The 10,648-nt window shown below is 33.4% G+C and overlaps 1 protein-coding gene across 1 annotated transcript; it reads right to left on the minus strand.

Annotated features, from left to right (window-relative positions):
• Positions 1-388: 388 nt before the first annotated feature.
• LOC125052391 (1,5-anhydro-D-fructose reductase-like) lies at positions 389-6,158 on the minus strand. Its single transcript, XM_047653210.1, has 6 exons — positions 6,000-6,158; positions 4,668-4,848; positions 4,078-4,265; positions 1,602-1,840; positions 1,054-1,204; positions 389-600 (listed from the first exon to the last, which is right to left on the minus strand). Exons 1-6 carry the CDS (start codon positions 6,069-6,071, stop codon positions 457-459), a joined length of 975 nt encoding a protein of 324 aa, XP_047509166.1. The 5' UTR covers positions 6,072-6,158; the 3' UTR covers positions 389-456.
• Between the last annotated feature and the right edge of the window lie 4,490 nt (positions 6,159-10,648).

The following is a 10,648-nucleotide window of genomic DNA, read 5'->3' on the forward strand; positions in this document are numbered from 1 at the left end:
ATTATTTACCATATTGAATTTATTTTCCTGCAAAACAATGACTTAAATGAGGTATTCCGATTACAAAACATGTTTTATAGTTTAAATATGCATAATCTGTGTTATGTTCTCATTAGACAGGAATGATTTAAAATGCCAGTATTCATCATTGACTTCAGAAATCAAACTATTAGGTACAATATGTCAAATAGAAATTTATTTTTTAAAAGCCTAACATAAAAAAAAAAATTCCTTAGTGCGTTTCTATTTGTTACAAACAAAATATTGAATTTCTTATAACTATGTAACTTGGTGTCCGATTTATAAGTTCGATTGACTAACAAACATTGTAGGGAAGTTATGTGATTCTGTATAAATGTTATAGGTCTGTCAAAATAAAGTTAAAGAAGCATTTTAAACGTTTTTAATTAAAAACTATTATATTTTCATAGAATTTTATTGAAGTCGAATATAAAACTAGTTTTTGAAGGGGAATTCGGGGTGTTTCTCAATGCCTGGGAAAAAGGTGAAGTCGCAAATACGCCCCGCCTCTCCACGGTCCAAGCTGTTCAATTGCTTCATTTCTGTTTCACTTAGCTCGAAATCCCATACAGATATGTTCTGTAATTATAATTTTAACATTTCAGAACATTTTATGGTACTTATAAATTTTTAAAAGTCAAGAATTTAATATTGGCGTAGCGTACAAAGTCATTTGAATAAAAATTACACGCTGCGTGCATAGTTATTTTGAATAAGACTTGAAAGAGTTTTATAGGATTTCCTAATCTAAATGTATGATAAATTCGAAAGATTGTTACGCTTTCACGCCAAATCGCCTAGAACAAATTTTAATACAGCAAATCTGGAGACAGTAATTGCTTACTCCCTCTCATTGAAACCTATAAGTGTGCGAAGTAGTGGGAAAGGTAGAAAATATTGAGTATGAAAACATAATTGGATAAGATAAGCATTTTTATTTATTCATACTGACAAATTACAAAGAAAAAGCTCCAGTTTTTTTTAAAGAAAAATATTTTTTCCTTAACTAACAAAAAAAAATGCATTTAGTACCTGTTTAATTCTGGTGGGATCCGTACTTTTGGGAATAGCTCCTACGCCGTGTTGCAGCAAGAACCGAAGTAAAATTTGCGCAGGAGTTCGGTTATGTGTTGCTGCAATACTTTGAACGGCTGGCAAATCCAATAGGCTTGGGTACTCTCGTCTGTAATTATTATAAAATAGTTAATAAATATAATTACACTTATAATTATATATATGGAATTAATATAAACCATTATATTTATTCCATCCATATTACTAATGTTTTCTTATGTGCATGGAAATTTCTATTTTCTTTTTTAAACTATATTTAAATATTAATAATTTTCGTACTAACAAAAATGATTTATAAACTTAGATTGAGTGTTTATTACTTTCAGTGTCTTCAGGTATATGTCATGTTGTTTGCTTAAATAAACAAAATTAAAAAATATGAAGCGGCGGATAAAGGTGAACTCAAAAGCGAAGAGTTGCTATTATTCAGGCGCTCTGGAGATAACGTTTCTGAACAAAGCGAAACATATAATAAGACACCTATTTGATAAAAATAATAAGTTCACCCAGTCTTAGCAGCCAGCATATCAGCGAGAGCCTTGGAACCCAATGGAGAATAGGCAACAACAGGTATTCCTAATCGATTGGCTGCGTCGATTAGAGCACGTTGTTGGCACAACAAATGAACCTCTATTTGCAGACAAGCCGGCTTCGCAACCTCACACAGTCTCTTCAGTTGTTCCTCGTTCACATTTGACACGCCCAAGTGTCGAACCTGTCCTGATTGCTTTAGTTTTTGCATCGCCTAAAAAATTATAAACTTTTGGTTTCGTAGAGGTTTTGTAGGGATTGCTCCGATATTTATACTAATGTATTTTTAGATGAATGTTTTTTTAATGGAAAAGCGCCTTACTTAAAATATGATTATTATTATGAAAACTAATTAAAGAAATTATTTGGTAAAGTTAAGGTAAATAATGATCCGAATTATCATAGACACAGTATTAACAAAATTAATATCGTTACGTTATAATCCAAATATGAGACCCTAAACAAAAAATGCCAAATAGAAGAAAGTGGACATAACTTGACTAATAAAGAAACTAATAACGAATAAATAAAGTTTCTAAGGTAATGAAAGTGAAAGTGATAACCTGATTCACATGCGATTATCTATTTGTAAAGTACACTTCTCCAGGTCCACATATTTTATTCGGCGGTCTGGAAACTGCCACTCTCTCCAACTTATCGTTATCATGTGTTTCCGATCGTATGCGGAGGCTAGTAGTTACTGCTTTAATAACAACCTTTTTAGTAGTTCTTTCGGGCTTATTTGAATTTATAAGATATGCCTGCGGTGTAATTACATTAGAAAATCCTTTAGGCAATTTTAACGCCAGGAACCGTTTAGGAGCAGCAGTGCTTTTTCTGTGCTTTGTTCTTATTTTTCTTACTGCGTTTTGCAAGAAACGGTAAAAAGTAGTTCGTTGTTGGTCTTTAACTCTTTGCTGTAAACACAATGCACTAGCTACCGATGAAATATCACATGTTGAATTAGATAAACCAAATGAAACAATTTCCAAACTGTGATTCGATTCGTGGTTATGTTGACATGAAAAGTTGCTTGTTGTGGGAGCTTCGACATTATCAGCATTTTTATGTTCCAACGACATATTGTCTGAATGGCCTCGAAGCCCACTTATATTAACATTTCCCTCGCCCCTACTGGCAAAGCATCGAAAGACGCGTTTGAACGCTTGTTTAACATTTCTTCCTCCCTCGCATTGTAAGTGATTTAAAGGAAATAATAAATAATTTCTTTGTTTATTGCGATCGCTGTGTATATTACTTATGCCATTTTTGGTTTCAGTATTACGCATTTGTCTCTGTTTGTTCTTTATATCAACATAAAATGAGTTAGCCATATGCATATTATCTTCTGGGGCACGTATATAAATATCTATCTCTATCTCTCTGATATCAGTATTTGGATTGTTATATTTAAATATATAATTTGTTATGGTTTAATTTAATGGAATTAAATTTAATTAAGTAGAATTTTGTGTCTATATTAAATTTGTTTCATTGATTTGAAAATGAATATAAAATTTTGGTATGTATTTTTGGCTATAGCTTTCATCATATTAGCGTAAAATTTTGGTGATTTTTTCCTTTTTAAGCTCCCTTGTAGTCGCATAACACTCATCAAAGAGGCATCTATATGAATTGGATTTAAGTTATTTTGCTGTAAATCGATGCTTTCAAAGGAATTTATTGTTTGCTGTGTGCAAAGATTTTGATTAAACGAATATAGGTTTTCTATTTCATCATCACCTCCACAGCAACAGGGGCACATTAATTTGGGTATTAAAGTAGTTATAATGTTTTTTTTTTGCGTCACAACCTCGACATTTCTTACTGATGTTTGTGTTGGTGTTGTTGTAAGTTGGTTATTGTTTGTACTCAAATTATTTTCTGAATCGATAGCTAAAACCTTGCAAATTAAATCAGTTTTAAAATTAATTGTTGAATGACAGCTCTCATTCAGATTTATTTTGATCTCCCGAATAATTGGCGATTGAATATTTTTTGTCCATGGAATATAATCTTTTAGTGATTTAACCTGAATCCGCTCGTTCTGACATTTTTCTGGCTTACATTTGCTTAATATGGTTTTATTTATTCTTTCGCTGTGGGAACTATTATAGGCACTGATTGGATAGCTGCATTCTTTATAAATTTCATCACTGCGATAACTAAGCAGTATATTTTTATTATCATCTCTCTTGTATTCACATTTTTCAATTTCACAACGCATACAGCTATATACTCCCATATTTGAACTTTATTTATTGTATTATTATGGAAACATTTCAAGAATTACGGCCAAATTTTCATTATGTTAGCCTGAAGTTTTCTGTTAGCAATATTGAAAGCCGTTGTCAGTGAAGTAATAGACAACAAATTAATCAAATTATAATAGTTATTAAAAAAACAAGGTTTACCTAGTATCCAATATAGTAGTTTTTAACCTTTACTTACTTTCCAAGTGCTCACAATATCAGTTGTAAGATTAACCTTCATTGATCCATCAGGGTTTTTAGGGTGAAGATCTCCAGGGACATGTTCAAAAGTAAAAGGAGCATGCATCAGGTATAGATCGATATATTGCAGCCCCAAGGCTTTGAAAGACTTTTGGAAATATTCGTCTATCAGTTTAGGCGGATTTCCTAAAAAAAAATGAGAAAATTAAGAAGTTAATCTAAAGTTCGCGCGAGCAAACATAGTTCATTCTGATGATTGGGATGATTGGCATTGCGTGGAAATTGTTCTACGGTGATCTAGGATCTTGGTCTCAGCCTCCAACACGTTTTATTTATCAATTTTCTTAAGCAGGGATCAGTGTTCTGTTCATATGCTTGAAACACATTGACAATTTTTGTTTCAAAGGCGTGCTGATTTCGCACGATGTTTTTTCTTACAAAGCAAGTTTCCGTACAAGCAACTGTACGAATATCCATAAATACGTGGGATTCAAACCCTTGACATCAATATGTTTTTATGTATATTATTATTATTAGGTAGGTATGTAAAGAATAGAGGAAGCTAGGTATGTTCTATAGAGAACATACCAGAAGGAGCTAACTTGGTAACCACGAAGAGTTCTTTTCGTTTTTGGACGTCACCAGCGATCCAGTGGTTAAGAGCTCTACCAAGAGCAGCTTCGTTTTCATACGCCTGGGCGGAGTCGAAGTGCCTGTAGCCTGCGTCTAAAGCCAATGCTACTGTCTTCTCAAGTTCCGTATCTGGGCACTGAAATTAAATATTATATAAAGTATAAGAACAGTATTTTACGAAAGGAACATTTTATGAATTTCAGTGCTTTCTTTGAGTCAAAAAAATATTTAATGTTGCCTACATTTTATGATTAGGCAAATTATAGGTTATAGGTTTCTCGTTGAGTAGAAATTTTATCTGTGTACATTATGACAGTTAATTTATTTACGTTAAAAATTATTTAAAAATGTGCTTTGAATATATGTACTTCAAATACAAAAAAGGCTGAAAGCAATGAAAAATGGATGAGATAAATTAGTTGGTTAAATGGTTTCTGTGTCATCTTCGACTGTATTTGATAACTTAGATTTAGTGGAAGATAATTGGTCTCAGGATAGTTGTTGTCGTGCTTCCACGTCGAGGGGTCTCTCTGCGAGGAGTGGAGGGGATCAAGACAGCGAAACATACTCCTTTTGCAGCGGCAGATGTTCTTGTGGGACCGACAATGCCTACGTGTCAGAATGCTGTGATAAACCTCTGGTCATCATTGACTCTAAAGCTAAAATTCATAAATCTAAATGGGATCTCTTCAAGGCATATTTAAAGAGACGTATCAAACTAATTAAAAACGAAAAGGAAAACGCGAAAACTAACAAGACTTCCCTTGTAAACATAGTAAAAAATATGAAAGCTGATGAAGGTCAAACATCAGAAATTGTTCAAAAGTAAATTCATTTATTACAATCGTTTAGCTAGTCCCGTATACTCTAAGTTTTATGTTGTATCACTAGGAATGTTGCATCTATTAAATTATAAAGTGTATTGTTTTGTTTTATTCTTTTCACACGGGGTCGTTGTCTGGTCTAAAAAGTTTTAAATGCAAGAGAAGGTACTTTTTAAGCCATTTTATAACGCATGAAAACCTACGTATCTTTATATGTAATGTGCTCAATTTCAATATAATCTTAAATTTATCCTGTTCAAAACATGTTATAAGCCATTTTCCCGCTTTGTATTAGAAACTTATAGTAATAATTCATAGTGTAAAATTTTCAAAGCGTCGTTAAAATGATTTTGTCTTTTAATCGCGCAATACAAAAAATTCACATACACACACATATAATGTATGTTGATTTAAAAAACATTTTTCTTGGAGTTAAGATATTAACGGATCACATGAAACTTACTTGCCAAGTCCCAAATCCAATTCGCGGAATACGATCACCATTTTCAATTACAAAATATTTCGGTACAGACATGATGCAAATTAAACAACGTACTTATTCGGTGACTAACTTGTTCCAACGCAAAAGACGTTCACCTCAAACAAATTCACTGAGGTCTCTAAATCTCAATACAGGCTTTCGAGTTGTTCAAGTGGTATGATTGTGTCGGACTGCAACCTTGATGTTCGTAATGTTATTAACGGAATTACTATTTTATTTATTGAGAAAGATTTATAGCTTATATAACTAAATTATGAACTTTTTTTTACGCTAATAAGAAAATATCATATAATGAAGTTCTTAATAATTTGATGGAGTGGTACAAATAAAATCATTTTCATCCAGGCTAACTGGTGACTAACAAAGAAAACAATAAACTAGTTTAAATTAAAAATAAATTAGTTAGATTAAATAAATTAGTTTAGGAGGATTAGATAGTAAACTTAAGGTACAATATTTATTTTACCAAACAATTCAGATGTCAGAGCTCTCCTTGCCGATACCACACTTGAGGCGAACAGCCCTGCGATTCTGTAACTCACTTTTCGAACTCACATGACTGCTTCACGACTGATTTCAGAGCCGCGCCGATGCGAAAACCGCTGTGTGAGTTCGAAAAGTGAGTTACAGAATCGCAAGGCAGGTCAAACAAAATATCAACAGTTAAATTGTTAAACTTACCCGCCGCCCTAACCATAAAGCTATTCACTATGTCCATTATTTAGAAAAAGTTGTAACGTACCTAAATATTATGTATGATCGCTTTAGAATAATTTTGGCTTTATTTCTTTTCCCTTCTAGACTACCTTCAGATACTATTTTTAAATCGTACTAATATTTAGTAATCATGGCTGAAGTGTGAGTATATTCAATTTTAAAATTTATAGTAAACTTAGATCTCTTAAACTACTCTATGGATTTGAATGCTCTATATTAATTAGTATAAAGAATCTCTATAAATTATAAAAAACTTGCTTTTCGAATTTCGGCTCCGTTCGTCTAAGTCTTTTTTTATTATAATTCTTTTCTATTTCTATGCGAACAAAGTCTCGAATAATTAATAGTTTATTTAAATTAAATTGCCTTACACTTTCCTAATTTAACACATTGCATGAGTAGCTATAATTATCTCTTAACTGTCCTTGAACGGTAAATGCAAACCATTTACGCAAACACAATCGAAACTAGCTTGGTGAAGCTATATTGTTATATTCGTTTAAAAGAACCGCAACAATAAAATAATGTGTCACTTGAAAATTGGATTGTTGAGATTGTACAATCAGTTAACGATGTTTAAATAGGAATACAATGTTTGGCGATGCTTCTTAGAGATAGCGGTTTGAATTGCCGTTATTTGTTGGAGCGACAAAAACGATTAATGGACGATAACAAAATATGTACTGAGGTTTTCTGTACTTCTACTAATATGGATTTTAAAATATAAATTATTTCGTGAAATTTCAGAGCCATCCGCGTAGTATATTAACATGTACTAGAATTGTTTCAGAGGTTTAAGTATCATAGCTCATTAAACAAAAATCGACAGTTATAATAGTACGATAATTTCGGCGGTGAATTAGAAGATACAGAACTTCTTCTGCTAGGTATTTAATCAAATATATCTATCAAAAAGCAATTATGTATTTCATTACGTAACGTATTATCTCGTACGTCGAATCTCAAAAGATGCGTTATAAATTAATTATCTATTGACCACAAATGTGCAACATCCGACCCTTTGTGTAGTGTCGTATTACAAGTCAATTTATGAAAATTACAAAGTTGAATATTTATTACAAATTAATTTTCTCACATACCCTTAAAGTAATAACATTCTTTTGTGCGCTAAACAGTATCAATTTCCCTTTGAAGCTTATGAATGAACGGACGTCACAACACTCGTAGGTTAACCGATGCGTACACAGATTCTGAGATAACAAACAAACCGCAAAATGTAAGGGATGCGAGAACGACCCTTCACAACATTCTCTATAGGCGTGGACTGTTTAAAACCCTCCCCCTATTATGTATGATGTTTTTAAATGTACCCGATTAGAAATGGGCCGTAGTTTAGCTCCCGTCATGGACCTATCAGCGCAGGCCAATTCCAAGTGCACCTCGGACTTTAGTATAGAGAGAATATTAAGTGATGACTCCAAGAAAGAGGAAGTGTCGCCAGCGCCCAGCTGGTTGTGTTGTACTAGATATCAGCCACCCCGACTTCCAAGTCAGTACTTTTACTAAAACTATAATATATGTACTGAGTTGTACTTTTCCAACATTCATTTTCTCGTCTGATGGTGCTGGGCCAGTACTGGTTTTATCGCATATATTTATACGTTAAAGCACTGTTGTCGGGCGATTATGTAACAGCATTTTTGCGGAGCAAAAGAACAGAGGATTTTCTGTAGTATAATTTTTGCATGCGTATTGGTTTTAGATGAACTATCTATTTTTTGTTTAGAATTATTTTAAACTGCAATTATATTCTGAAACTATGTTGCTAAACAGAAAATTATTATTCTAGGAACAGGTAGCACCTGTCGGTCACGTCGGTCCGGTCGTCATGCAAGAGTGCCTTTTACGGCTGCGCAGGCGGCGGCCTTGGAAGCCGCGTACTCCAGAGCACCTTACCTTGCACCACCAGCATTGAAGGCACTAGCATCTGCACTCCAGCTAAGAGATGATAGGGTAACTCTATTTTTTTAAACAGATATTTCAATATTTAGGAACATTCTTTCCTATTCTTTTATTCGCTACATCAACGGAAGAAACTACTTCTACACATAATGTATTTGGAGGACTAGAATAACAGAGTCTTTGGGGATCGCGTTATTAACAACCTAAGATAGATAAAAAACCTTTTGCTCAAACAAAGGGGATCAAGAGGATTTAGAGGAACTGTCTCGCCTAGGAACTAGTAGATATGTAATTTGGACTAACCCTGATCAGAGAGAAGGCGAAACTGATAGTAAACCGAGCTGGGCTTAGCGGTGTAGCAATTCAGAGGATTGCTGCGAAGTAGTACAAAACTACATAGCTTGGGTCTACTGTTTTGATCGCAGGAGAGTGTGAGGACGAAATACAGAGATTATGTCCAAAAACGAGAACCTCAGTTGTGCGTTTGGGTAATGTTTGGAAAGACCAAACCGCCGTATAACCAAAAAGGCTCAAGTTTGCTTAATGTACAGTTTTGTTTTGCCTATTTTTCTATATGGAGCAGAAACTTGCTCACTAAAATTACAGACCGTAAAAAGGTTGATGCGCTGGAGTTGTACTGTTAGAGAAGGCTCCTAAAAATACCACGGATACTTCCCAGACCAACAGTTCCATCCTCAAAGAACTCCAAATACAGAAAAGACTTTCGTCGCTTGTACATATGGATGTTGAAGTTCATTGGGCATATCTCAAGGAGTGAAAATTCTTGAATGATGCGTCCGGGGACATGTGTAGGGAAAACGCGCGCATGGACCGATTGATTTAATGCAACAACTGGATCAACGCCGCAACAGTCCTGTCGAGATGCGGAAGATAGACAAAAGTAATGATCTGTATTGATGCGAGCAGCGGTTCCGGGACGAAACAACGGTGTGGACCAGAAAACGACATCGACAACGAATACTCTGAAAACAATGCACGATTTTTAATTCTTTTTAGAAGAGGTTCTTTTTTTACTGCTATACTAAACAAAACAAGGGCATGAATTTGAATTTCTATTAAATCTATGTAAAGTTCACATTACTATTAAGAGAAATTATTTAAAATAATCTGTATATTTGTAATATCTTTGAAATCATTTGTTATCAAAAGCACAATGAGAGAAATAATAAAAATTATAAAAAAATAACGCCTACTACTATTTCTTAAGCAAACTAAAATATGAACTTCGAAAAAAACATAAATTCGTGTAGGTGCCGAAAACAAGATTATTACGTTTAGTAACTTATGTCTTCAATTTCTTATATAATTATTTTATTTACAGATAAAAATATGGTTTCAAAACCGAAGAGCTCGTGAGAGAAGAGAAAAAAGTGCAAATATTCCGTCGCCACAAAGCGGCATTGTGATATCACCCAATCAAAGACCTGCAATTAAATCATCTTGGCTAAATCAATCTGATTTACAATATAATGTGACGTCTGAAGAAATGGACCAAAGTTGTACGAAAAGCAATTATATTAGTAATTTATATGAAAGTGAAAACTCGAACGAAAGCTGCGACTCTCCACTGAATGTTGATACATAGAAACAAAAGATTTTTAAGAAATTGAGCCCTCGTCAAAGTTCCACAATTTTTTTAAATAAAATTTTGTGAAACCGAGATAGCCAAGGTTTGCTCGGATTGCCTAATAGGTCCCACGATATTCTTTATCAAACATGTATAGATAATGAGAAAAAAGACTACTATTTATTATAGGTACATGCTGTGATTATATTTTAAATTTGTACTTAATATAAGTTAAGAAATAACTAGGTAATAAAAATATATTTTAAATAGTATTGTGTCTTTCCGGATTATTTCCACCAAAAAGGAGGTTAAGCTCCTTTTAATTGAGAAAAAAGAAAATGTATTCGGTAACTCATAGGTTAAAATAGAATACTTATTACAA

Source organism: Pieris napi, chromosome 1 (assembly GCF_905475465.1).
Source record: "Pieris napi chromosome 1, ilPieNapi1.2, whole genome shotgun sequence".
Lineage (NCBI taxonomy): Eukaryota > Metazoa > Arthropoda > Insecta > Lepidoptera > Pieridae > Pieris > Pieris napi.

Excerpts from the sequence above, each read along its gene's own strand:
- LOC125052391 (XM_047653210.1), bottom strand. The coding sequence starts at position 6,071 with ATGTCTGTACCGAAATATTTTGTAATTGAAAATGGTGATCGTATTCCG. Across the intron at positions 4,849-5,999 it reads TTGGATTTGGGACTTGGCAA|TGCCCAGATACGGAACTTGA; the intron begins GTAAGTTTCATG and ends ATTTAATTTCAG. Across the intron at positions 1,205-1,601 it reads ATGCTGGCTGCTAAGACTGG|ACGAGAGTACCCAAGCCTAT; the intron begins GTGAACTTATTA and ends TAATAATTACAG.